At 59.7% G+C, this 12,322-nt stretch overlaps 1 protein-coding gene across 3 annotated transcripts in view; it reads right to left on the reverse strand.

The window, feature by feature from the left end:
* Window positions 1-12,322, reverse strand: part of CACNA2D2 (calcium voltage-gated channel auxiliary subunit alpha2delta 2) — a 210,788-nt gene that overhangs the window by 15,786 nt on the left and 182,680 nt on the right. For all 3 annotated transcript variants that reach the window (XM_041465517.1, XM_041465508.1, XM_041465500.1), the window contains exons 6-16: window positions 10,107-10,245; window positions 6,470-6,601; window positions 6,158-6,215; window positions 4,049-4,099; window positions 3,790-3,889; window positions 2,903-3,061; window positions 2,333-2,440; window positions 1,572-1,650; window positions 1,345-1,394; window positions 443-532; window positions 84-152 (exon numbers count right to left, since the gene is read on the reverse strand). In XM_041465517.1, coding sequence (XP_041321451.1) covers window positions 84-152; window positions 443-532; window positions 1,345-1,394; window positions 1,572-1,650; window positions 2,333-2,440; window positions 2,903-3,061; window positions 3,790-3,889; window positions 4,049-4,099; window positions 6,158-6,215; window positions 6,470-6,601; window positions 10,107-10,245 — 1,035 coding nt within the window. The remainder of the gene's footprint in view (window positions 1-83; window positions 153-442; window positions 533-1,344; window positions 1,395-1,571; window positions 1,651-2,332; window positions 2,441-2,902; window positions 3,062-3,789; window positions 3,890-4,048; window positions 4,100-6,157; window positions 6,216-6,469; window positions 6,602-10,106; window positions 10,246-12,322) is intronic.

Raw genomic sequence — 12,322 nt, forward strand, 5'->3', positions numbered from 1 at the left:
ATCACCAGGGCACCTTCCCCTCCCCACAGTGGCCCCACCAGGGCTCCCAGTGCAGCCAGGCCAGGGGCAGCAGAGTCTCCTACCTTCCTGTCACTGCTGTCCTCCGTCAGGTTGAACACCGGCAGAGTTCCCGTCACCACCAGGCCCAGCCCCTGCACAAGCACAGAATGGTGTCCCACAGCCCCTCACTGCCCCAGGACCCAGGGCTGGGGGTGGGCAGCAGAGGGGGGGTTACTCCCCTGACAGGGGAGATGGGCATGTCCTGTGCAGGACCCTGGGGCCAGTGTCCCCGTCCACCTGCACCCTGGAGTTCTGTGGGACCCCAGGATCAGTGTCCCCAACTGCACCCTGGGGCTGGTCCCCACCCATGTGCCCCTTGGGGCAGTATGGGACCCTTGGGTTGGGGGTCCCTCCCTGCCCCCCAGGGCTGGGGGGTCCTTACCAGGGCATCCTGGTAGACATTGGTCCACTGGACCTGCTTGGCTCGGTTCCCAGCCAGGACCATGGGCCTGCCCAGCACATCCAGGTACTCCTGCAGGGACACAGGACACGGGAAAGGACGATGTGGGAGACAGATGTCTCCTTGCTCCAGCCCGGTGACACCCTTGTCCCTAAGCACACCCCAGGAATGTTAATGGGGGAGCTTGGAGAGGGGGCTTGGCAGCCACCAAACCTGGGCACTGGCTCCAGCTGGGACCCCTGCAGGCCCATTAAGATGCAAACAAGGTGCTGCTCACCACTGGCCATGCACTGGCAGGGCAGGGGTCCCCAGGCAGCACCAGCCAGAGCCCCCCAGCCATTCCAGGGGCTGGGATTGCTCCATCATGCCTGGACCATGTCACTACTGTCTCCCTGGCTGCCATCTTCTCCTGGGGCAGGTTTCCCTCTTCCTGTCTCACCTTGCCAAGGAAGATCTCTGGGTGGGGAGGGAACCCCCATGCCACAATGCCAGCCCAGCCTTGCCCTCATCACCTGCCCTCACGGCACCTCGTGCACATCCCATAAAGAAAAGGGGCAGAAAAGAGGCAGTGAGAGGAGGTGTGGGGCAGACACAACCAGCTCTGCCAGGCTTGGCTCTGCCCACCCTCACTCCCTGCCCGCGCTCAGCTCTGCTCTGTGCTGATTAACGCCTGATGTTTCATAATTAGTCACTCAAAAGGCAGCATGTCCGTGGGGAGCTGCAGAAGATGAATTACTTAATAGCGCAGGGCCAAGCTGAGCTCGGCTCCCCAGCTTGCTGCCGCACTCACTGCAGCCTGTGGGCTCTCCCCAGTGGGGCTGGGGCTGCCTGAACCCCCCCAGGCAGGGCAGCCCACGAGGGCTCTGCCTGGCTCCCGGCTGTACCTGCGTGTTAATGCGGATGGCGCCGATGGAGGGGATTTCGAAGTAGTAACCTTGGAAAAGAAAGAGAAAGGCAGCTGAAGATCCAGCTGTCCAGCAGCCTGGCTGCCCTGCAGCCCCTCCCTGCAGGGCTGCAGCCAGGCCTTTGCTGGCAGTGGCACCCACTGGAGCCGAGGGGTGAGCCCAGCAGCCTGCAGCCCCCGTGCCTGCTGGCTGCCAGCCCCGCTCACCTTTGTTGGCACAGGCCATCCACTGCAGAGGGGTCACGTCGTAGTTGTGCTGCCCCACGGAGAAGGTGAAGACCCGCACCTGTGGCAGAGCGTGCACTGAGGGACATCCACTAGGGCACCCTTGTTTTCCACACCTGGTGCTCCTAGCCAATGACAACCTCCCCAGGGACAGTGTGGCATTGCCTGCCATGGCCCACAGAGTGAGTGCAGGTGGGCAGAAGACTCCTGCAAGTGCTGGCTGTGCTGGCAGCAAGGGAGTCCCTGTCTCCCTGCCTGGCCCCAGCCAGTCCTGCCCTCCCACATCACTTTGTTGGCTCAAGTCTCCCACCTCAGTGGTCCTTGCTGTGTGGCATCACTGCTCCCAGAGGGGTCTGTGCTCTCTGAGGGTGATACACGGGCCACAACACCCCCACCCCACAGGTTTCCAGGTCCTGAGCAGCAACTGAGACCTTCCTGCTGGCTCATCTGCCTGCCAGCAGCCCTGTCCCCATGCTTGGGGTGTGCTCCCCTCAGGGCCAGCATTCAGGGAGCCGACCAGCCCCATTCCCTCCCCAGCATCTCACAGTGTGCTGGGTCCCACAGGAAGGTGGGAGCCAGCTACAAACCCATTAGCAGGGCAGTGGCTCCATGCAGGAGCAGGCTGTTGGGGAGGGAGGATGGCAATGAGGCAAATGGAGCAGCAGCCAGCAATGGAACTGGAGCAGCCATCTCCCTCTGTGGTGAGCTGCCCCAGCCCAGCACACAGACCCACGGCCTCTCACCGTCTTATTGGGCCAGTTGTACTTCTCAAAGACGTCCTGCACTCGGTCCTCGCCGCCGTCCGTGAACATCATGATCATCTTGTTGCAGTTGGCACGTGTGATGTTGGACTGTGGGGCAGACACGGCACCTGAGGCCACACCTGGAGCCAGCAGTGCTGGGCACAGGGCTGGATGCAGCCCCAACCCACCTCTTTCCCCAGCCCATTTCTCTGGGGCGAGGGTGACCCAGCTGAATGGGCTGGAGGGACACTGCCAGCTGGGGAATGATGTTGTGGCTAATGCCACTCGGCACCTAATAGCACCATTCATCTTTATCTTGCCTCTGGCATGGTGTCTGGTTGGGACTGGCCCCTCCACCCAGCCCTGCTAACTTTTAATAACCCAGAGGGGAGTAGCACCAGCAAAACCTTGGCTACAGCACGCCTGGAGGTGGGATGTCTCCCCCAGCATTGAGAAGGAGCACAAGCAGCCCTCAGCACAGGGCAGCAGCCAGGCACTTGGAGCTGTCCCACCGTCCCCAGCACCCACAGGTGCACCCGTCCCCCATCCACAGCCCAGCCCCCAGCTCACGTTCTGCAGCTGGTCGAAGGCGTACTCAAAGCCAGCCTTGTAGTCTGTTGTGCCCTTGGCCACCATGCCCTGCACGTCCTCCTTGAACACCTTCTTGTTCCGGATGTTGGCCTGCACCAGGTGCTTGAAGCATGACACCGGCTTTGCCTTCTCATTGAACTGCGAGGTGAAATGGAGGGGAGTGGGTCACAGAAAGGGGACAGGGCAGACACCAGCAGGCACAAACCACTCATCACACTCAGCTCTCATGGGCAGCAGGTGACCCAGACGTGTCCCACATCCCAGGGAGGGCTGATGATGAGGCTGAAGTTTGGCTAGGGACAAATCCAGCACTGAGCTGTGGGGTGGGTGCTGGCAGTGGGTGCTCACCACCGCAGGAGCCCCAGCTTGTGCAGGCAGCCGTGCTGTGCTGCTCTGTGCTGGCAGCAGGAGCAGGTGCTGCCTCTCACTCACAGCTTCATTTACCGGCAATGGGGCCCATTCATTAGGGGAGCGGCGATCCAGGAACAGAGCCAGGCCAGACATGCTAATTAGTGCCCGTGCTGGTGGCCAGACAGGGGAGGGGCAGCCAGGGACACGCAGATGTGGTGGCATGGCCACTGTGCTGCGTGAGGTCACAAGCTGGTGACATAGCCATGGGGTGCCAGGTGTCAGCGGCTGGGATCATGCAGGAACATCTCTGCCAAACGCCTCGTGATAGGGGCAGCTTTTGTGTCCTCAGCCCTGAGCTCGAGTTTCCTTGCTTACATGCAGATGGGTGGTTAAGAAGACAAAAAATGGTATTTCTGTCTGCAGAGCCCTTAGCCAGGTGTGTGTGAGGGAAAAGGGTTCCTGTGCTGGGGAGCTGGGAGGTGCCTGGGGACAGCCCTTTTGCTTGCCCCACTCACCGAGGCCACATTGACATAGTCATCATCTGAGAGGGTGTCCAGCATCTCATAGACCGAGGTCTTCATCAGCTTGAGGGTGAGGCCGCTCACACTGCCACTCCTGCAGGAGACAGGGGTGCTGGGGGCTTGGCAGCGAGGCAGCACAGGGCTGTGCCGTCCCCCACAGCCTCCCTGTGGCCACTGGTGGGACAGTGGCACCTTGGGGAGCTGTGCCACCATCCTGGCCTAAGCCCAGCCATGGCCCCCAGCGTGTACTCACACGTCCACAATGATGACCATGTCCTTTGGGGAGGAGGCACCTTGGATGTACCTGTGGGGTACAGAGTGGGGTCAGCAGGGTCGACTCATTTCGGGGGGACCCTGACTGCTGGGCGCAGCCCAAGAGTGAAGCCCTGCCAGGGCACAGGCACTGGGGAGCTGTGCAGGGAGCCCTGGGCAGCCAGGGCTGTGGTGACCCCACGGCAAGGAGCAGGGACGAGGTGGCCGTGGGCAGGTGGCAGCGAGGACGCAGCTCCCGTGGCACAGCACAGCAGACAGCCAGCGACTGCTGCTCCACACTGTGTCAGCCTAATGAGCTCTAAATGCTAAACTCTTCCATCATCGCAGGCCCTTTCCTGCGTGCTGATTATGCTGACACACACATCCATATTAAGATGCTATTTACCCCCCTGGTAGCTTCAAAGGCCAGGCTGATTAGGTTATTTTTAGCTACAAGGAGGAAAAATAATAACACTACGTAAATCTTCCCCACTGAAAACAATTAGGGAACCCTTCCTCACCCCTTGAAACAACTGGTCCTGCTCCCAGCCCTGCTGTGCCATCCTTGTGGGAGGGACTGGCACAGTGCTTAGCACCCATCCCATCCCACCCCAGACATGGCCACGCACGGCCCCACCTCACCATGCCATTGCAGGAGGCCTGACCCTGCCCTGGCTGAAGGCCAAGGGAACCTCATTATTGGCTCGATCAGGATCGGGCCTCGTGTGAATTAATTAGTGTGTTATTAGTATCAATTACTCACCACTACTGGGGAGGACTGGGGAAGGGGCAGGCTCTGATTGTTAATCCCAGGGCCTGATGTTCCCTAATTACAAGTGATTAGCGGGTGGGATGCAGGATGCTGGCACATGGGGCCCTGACATGGGTGCAGCATCCCCCAGCAGCTTCCTCTCGTGCTGGGGGGAGGACAGGCAGCTGCCCACGGGGCTCCTCCCTGCCGGCATGCGAGGGGGCTCTGGAGCCTGCCCTGCTCCCGGGGCCGGGCTGCTGGTGCAGCACAGAGCCCAACTAAGATGCTGCCCGTAATGTGTTGCGGCAGCACATCCATCTCCGGCTGCCCGGCTCAGATGAATACCCTGGGCTCGGCAGGAGACGGCTGTGGCTAATGGGGCCATTCATCAGGGGAGGGGAAGGCGGCGAATGGCACCCGTGGCTGCGGCCAGGATCGTGGCCCTGGAGCAGTGTCCTGCATGGGGCCCCACTGAGAGCAGGAGAAGGCCCCAAAGAGGGTCCCCCCAGCATGGAGGGTGCTGCTGCTCCTCCATGGCAGGGTGGACAACCCGGTGGCCAGCCTGGTTAGTGGGCAGAGAGCTGGGCTCAGTTGCCCCCATACACAACAGCAGCCCCCACGCCAAAACAGTCTTCCAGTCCCTGCTCTGCAATAACCTGCACAGGCACCCCAGCAGGGAACAGTTAATAATTAATGTGAGCAATCAAAGGCAATTAACCATAGTAGCAGGGCTATTAATTTTCTGACAAGGAGAGGGGGCAGCTCCTGATGTGGGCAGGCGGAGGATCCATTGGGATACAGGGCTCCCTGGACATGTGCCAGAGGCCTGTGCCCAGTCTCTTCTCCATGACTGCAGTTTCAGGCAGCAGCTGTGGGCAGGATGGGGCTGTTGCTCCCCCAGCTGATAACCAGCACTGCCACACCAGCACCTCCAGCTGGGCTGAGGGGAGCCCATTCAATCCTGGCTCACTTGGTGTGGGCTAAATGGCTGCTCAGCTATCGCTGAGCCACAGCCTGCTGCTGCCTGCCCATTCCTCTCCCCATCCTCCCAGCTCACGTTTTCCAAGCCAGTTGTTATCTCATTTGGATAGGAATGCTGGCCAGGATCAAGTGCCAGCAGCCATGGCAGTGGTGAGGGGGCATAGGGCTCTCTCCACACTTTCATCTGCACCCAAGGATTTATCTCTCCATGCTGCTCCGCTTTCCCAGGAAGAGGGAAGGGGAGAAGGAGCCAAGTGCCACAGCTCAGATGCCCCTGCCTGTGTTACGGTGTCCCTTTGCCAGTGCCAAAATGCAATGGAAAGGGGAGGGAGCTGATTGCTCCCAGCCAGGACCCTCCTCCCACCCAGCACCCCTTACCAGGGCCGCCGGCGCACGTCATAGAGGTCGATCTTATTGGGGGCTCTCCATGGGGTGGCTGTGGGGAGAAGGCAGGCAGTGAGCGAGGCAGGGCTGTCCCCGGGTGGGGAACAGGGGGACAGGGCAGAGAGATGCCCAGGGCTGAGGAAGCAGCAGGCTCAGGCAGGGAGCTCAGACCAATGGTTTCTGGCAGAGCACAGTTCCACGTGTCAGACCAGGCCCAGGGGGGTGCTCTCCCCATGGAGCAGCGAGAAGGGCCTGGGCTGCCCTTGGTCACAGCCCTCTGTGCCACAAGCCCTCCCTGGTACGCACCGGGGTAGTAGCGGGTGACGCCGGTGGCGCTGCCGAAGACCTGCCAGAGCAGGGAGGGATCCTCCTTGCGGTTCTCGATGAAAACATCCTCCAGGGCCTGCGTCCAGTTCAGCTCGTTGAGGATGACGGTGGCTGCAGGACACAGAGACAGGCGTGGCTGGGTGGAGGGAGCAGTGGAGCTGGGGGTGGGCTGAGGGGTGAAGGGGACTGCAGTGTCCCCAGGTGATGGCAGGAAGAGGTGTGTCCCCTCTGCCCCTTCCCAAGAAGAAACCCACGGGGGCTTTCAGCTTCTCCTACATCCCCTTGACTCCCTCACTTCCACAAGGCTCCAGCATCACCCTGCTGTCCCTTGTCCCTAGAGAAATGAGCCACTTCCCAGAGCTCCCCAGAGTGCTCACTGTCCCCATCTGCTCTGAGGCAGACACAGCCATCACTGGGGACAGCTGGCCTGCCATCTCCACTCCATTCCCAGCAAAACTCCCTGTGCAAGCCTCACTCCCTGGGGACAGTCACCGGCTGGGAAACCCAAGGCTGGTGTCCCCGTGGGCCATGTGGAGCCTCTCAGGCCCACTCTGCATTCCCACTGGCCCTGCACCTGACACAAAAGCAATTAAGATGCTGGCAAACAGCAGTTTTAAATTATTCAGCTATTAAAGCACAAGATAAGCTGCCGGCAGCCCCAGCCTGTGATTAATCAAGGGGTGCCATGTGGTGTGGCAGGAATGGGGCTGGCTGGTTGGCAGGGAGCTGGGATGGCACCTCCCTGTGCTCGCAGGGGGACCCCAAATGCTGCTGGAGGGGAATCCCACAATGACCACTGGTGCTGGGTTGCCCCAGGACGAGGGCAGCACGGAGGAGCCAGTGGTGGGTGCCACTGCAGGAGTAAGGAGCCAGCAGCAACCTGAGACCAGGCACTGATCCCTCCTGGGGGACCCTCAATGCATTTTTGGAGTGCAAGAACTCTCAGGAGCACCCCATCTCTTTGGCATTAGGCAAAACTACCCAATGTGGTGCTGCAGGGGAGCCAGTGTGCATTTGAGCAGTAAATTTAGCTCTCCTAAGCCTTCCTCCCACACTTGTCCCTTCTGGAAACACCGTCATCACCCATTCCAGCTTTCACTGTGGTCCCAAGGCACTGGCAGGATGTGGGTAGGTTTCCCAGGATGAATCCTGGATCCCTCTATCCCAGCAGGACTGCTGAGGAATTGTCTTTCCCTCAGGCAGCCATGCCTTCAAACCATGATTTACTCTACCCGTATCTCCCCAGCCATTCCTCAGTGCTGTGCCCACACACAGTGCTGTTATCTGGGCACTTAGGATGATTTCTTGTTTGGCTCTGACACAGGATGTGTTTTTTCCCAGGAGAAGTGGCTATGAGCTGGCTGCCAGGCTGCTGCCTGCCTGGAGCAGCCCTGGGCAGTGCTGCCAGCCTCAGCTGGGCACCGGGCTGGGCCCTGACACATCCATGATAGCCCTGACAGCACCTACACACCCAGACCCTCGGGGCCATCAGCCACACCAGTTGTTTGTACTGAATGCAACTCATATTGTCCCTGTGCCCAAACACAGCCCTTCTATTATCTCTGAGCACGAATGCAGCCCCTACACCTTCCCAGGACATGAGTGTAGCCCCCATATCATCCCTGTGAACAAATACAGTTCCTACCCTCTCACATGTGCAGAGTGATGAAGCTGTGTCCCTGCTTGGGATGGCGCCTGTCCCTCTCAGTCGAGGTCAGAGCTGCCAGCCCCACTGGCGACATCCCCGTCCCTGTCCCCATCAGAGTAAGTCCAGCCCCGCCCTGCCCGCGAGCGACTGCATATTTAATTAAAAATGGCACAGTAAATAAAACACATATAGGATGTAATTTGTGAGTGTAGCGAGGGGTGACGGCGGCGGGCGTCGCCGCGGGGTTTAATCAGCGTGCCAGGCAGCGATAGCGCCTCTCCGCCGGTCCCACCGGGACGCGCTCCCGCCCACAGCTCTGCGGGGACGCGCCGCGCTCCCTGCTGTCCCTGGCAGGACAGGGGGGCCCTGCCCCCACCCCAAACCACTCTCTGTGGAGCAGCAGCAGTTTAGACCCTTCCCTGCGCCCTGGATCTCTGGAGCACCCTGGTGTGGCCGGACCTGGCCCGATCCCTGTGCCCACACACTCTGTGCCTGTGGCTGCAGCCCCTTTCCCGGTCTGGTAAGAGGCACTGACAGTCCCTGCACTGTCACCCCCCACTGCCACATCCCCTCTCCAGCACCCCTGTCTGAGCAGCTGCGAGTCCTCGGATCGCGTTCATCTCCCGCTTGCCCCGGTCCAGGGCGGGCTGGGGTCATTCGTGTGCCCGTGGCGTGGGCTGGCGAGCAGGGCTGAGGAGGAACGAGCCATTTCACCCCGCGCAGCCCAGCCGGCTCGCACGATGTGCTTCATCAGCTGCCCGCCCTGCGCTGGCAGGGTAATAAAACTAATTGCAAATTCCTAATCCGCCGCTGCCTCCGCGGTGAAATCGCTGCACCCGAGCGGCTCCGAGCGCAGCCGTGCCCGTAACGGGCCGGGCACCGGGAACGCTCCGCTCGGGGCAGGAACGTGAGCTCGGCCCCCACCACCACCATCGCCACCCTCAGCAAGTGCCACTGAAACACAGGTGTGGGGACAGCGGTGCCCCGGGTGGTGTGGGGCAGCTGGGGACGCCCATGACAGCAGGGTCCGGGGCTGGGCTGCAGGATGCCCTCCATCTGGGAGCGGTCCCAGCTCGGAGCCGAGCAGCCACTAGAGGGAAATGGAGACCGGCTGTCACCATGTGTCACCGCAGCAGGGCGAGGTACCGGAGAGATCTGAAAGCTCAGGGACGGTCACAGCGCTCGGTGGGGACTGAAGCTGGTGTGGCACATCCTGTGCCATCCGCCCGTCCACCCATCCATCCCTGCCCACTCCCGGGCTGGCCCACCAGCCCATCCCCGTTTCTGGAGCAGCCTGTGCCTGCAGCAGCCACAGGGGCACGGCCTGACCCCCCTGCACGTCCCGGCAGCAGGGGCTTAATTAGCTACGGGGTGGCATCACGCTGTCCTGCAGTCACCCTTGGCTGCCTTCCTGCGGGACTGCAGCTGCTTTTTCTCCCTTTTCATCACCTCAGCCCCAAGTAGGCTGAAGACAGGCAGCATCCCTGCTTCACCCTCTGCCACTGCCCAGCCGTGTCTCACTCCTTCCTACAAGCAGGTCGGTGCTGCCTCTGTAGTTGCTGCTGCACAGAGCTGCTCCATCCCTCTGAACGTCGCTGTGCCTGCTTTGAGCCTTCTCGAGCTTTGCTGGGCTCTTCTGCAGGAGGATCAGAGCCATGTGGGCACAGCTGAGCTTTACCCTGGGCCATAATCACCACCTCTCCTTAGCTCCCCATCCCTTCCCTAATAACTCCTAATCCCCAGTCTGCCTCTTTTGCCTGTGCTGAGCTCTTGAGTGTCCCTGGGGAGGGGACACATTGTCACCTCGATCCTGATACGGTGACTCTACCTGTCTGTCTGGGAGCCAGCCACCAAGACCCAGATGGAGCACCCAGAGCTGATGGTCCCTGGGGCTGCAGTGCTCCAGGCAGGAGAGGTGGATGCCCAGCCAGGCAGCAGGAATTGGAGAGGGTGAGGAGGGACACTCACAGCCTTTGTAGATGTCCGTGGGGATCTGCACGGCAGCGTATGAATAGTTAACCTTGGTCTTGAAGTTGTCATCATCAGTGAACTCCAGCTTCAAGGAGTTGGACTTCTCCCTCTCGATCTCTTCTCCATCAGGGTCGTCCTGGGGAAGGAGCAGAGTGCATGGGGTCACCCAGCGTTCCAGCCCTGGATGGACGTGGGAATACCTCCACCTGAAGCCCATCACCAAACGTTCTGTGGGGGAGACCAGCCCTGCTGGATCCCGTGTGGATTTGGCCTGCCAGGAGCAGGTGGGCACAAAGGCTGGTTACCCCTTTTCTCTCCAGCTTTGGTAGCACAGCAGGTATTAAATCAGACATGGAAAAAAAAATCAAAAAAAGGCCTTGAAAATCAATTAGCAGCAAAAGGCAACTATCAAAGAGCAAATTAAAACGGAGTGCAGCTTAGCGCTCTGTCAATAAGCAATGCAAACAATATTTAATTATGGTGGAGAGATGGCGAATTCCCCACTGCTGGTGCTGGAACACACTCCCTCACCTTCCCAGCCCTCCTCTCCATTCCCCAGCCCTGCTGCCAGCATGGCACTGAGGGTAAAATCCCTCTGGAAAGGCAGGCAGGGCTGAGCTGGTGCAGGCAGAACAGTTGGGTGGTTGCAGACAGGGGACAGGGTGGGAGCTGAAGCACGGGGCCATGTGGGGAAGAGTGAGAATGGGGGTGGACTCACTACAGAGCTGGAGAAATTGCCTCTGCCACCCCACCAGGAGCAAAGAAACCCAGGAGAAGGTGCTGGCTGTGAGCAGCCCATCCCTGCCACGAGCCCAGCAGCTGGGGAAGGCTGTTTGCAGCCAGCTGGGAGATGCTCAGGGTAGGAAGGAGGGAGAGGAGGATGCTGCAGCACCTGCTCTTTTGCTTCTGGAGCTACATCCCTGCTGAAGAGGGGCAGGGACACAGAGCTGCCTGCACCATCCACAGGCAGGGACAGGCAACAGTGCCAAGCCCAAACTGGAACAGACACCTGAAGGGATGCCCCACGCTGTCCACAGCAAAGAACCACGAGACCAGGGAACACAAGGGGTAGGGGATGGTCCCATCCTGCTGTCCTCAGAGGCCCACCGCAAGCATCTCTCCCACTGGCCAGGCTCCCCTCAACAAAACCCAGGGAACACAGACCTGAATTTCTCACAGGAAAAGCCATATATTTAAAGGAAAACTATGGGTTTGGGAAGTAAACGATGAAGCTTGTTTAACACCCATCCTGGCCCCCTCCTTGTTTCCCCTTCACAGATGACATGGAGAAATGTCACCTCCCCTGCAACACCTCTGGCCGACCACTAAGGTGGTGACATTCCCATGACATTGAGAGGGGTGGCCAGAGCATTTGCCACAGCTCGGGAGAGTAACAGGATTAATATGCAAGGTTTGGGTTTAATTCCAGCTGATGGATGGTGAGTGCACCACACTGCCCAGCCGACCTTGGTGCAGGGGCTCCAGCTGCCCAGAAAGATCCTGGACTCAATTACAGCTGCACTAGCCAAGCAGGAGGCAGGCAGGTTCCCATCTCCCTGGAGCTATGTCTCCAAGATCAAAATCCAGACTATGCTCTCAATTTTACGTAAATCTGGAGAAAAGGCAAAAACCAGACTGCTGGAGCCCCTGCAAAGCTGTGACGCTGCAGCAGAGCCGGCACTCCGGGGAGTGCCAGGCCATGGGCTGCCCGGAGAGTGCATCTGGCCCCAAGCCTGCTGTCCATGGGTCTTAGCTCTCTGGGGAGAGCACACACAATATTCATCCCTGCAAACCTCTCTGAGCACCACACAGCGATACAGAGGTGCCTGCTGAAAGCAGGTTTTGGGATAAAGCCGTGGCCTGAGGGCATCTGCAGCACCAAAAACTCTGCTTTGACACTAAACCCTTTTTTCCCTCATCCAGCAAATTCCTGGTGACAGCTCCCCATCTCTCCCCATCTCAGATCAGCAGGGCACCCTGCCACAGCCCATCCACTGCCCCACCAGCAGCTGGAAAATCCAACCCTCCCTCTTTCCCACACGCTGGCATGGCTATTCCCCACTTCATCGGAGCTGGAACTACTGTATATAATTACTGCTCCTCTGTTTATCATTATTCCGTGATCTCACCCACTTCTGAGGGGCTAATTTGTATGCTGCCAGGTTTGGTGCTGTCTGGCTGCTCTCATTCATGGAGCTGTGAAGAGGCACATG

This window comes from Pyrgilauda ruficollis, unplaced genomic scaffold (genome assembly GCF_017590135.1).
Source record: "Pyrgilauda ruficollis isolate IOZ18807 unplaced genomic scaffold, ASM1759013v1 scaffold10, whole genome shotgun sequence".
NCBI lineage: Eukaryota > Metazoa > Chordata > Aves > Passeriformes > Passeridae > Pyrgilauda > Pyrgilauda ruficollis.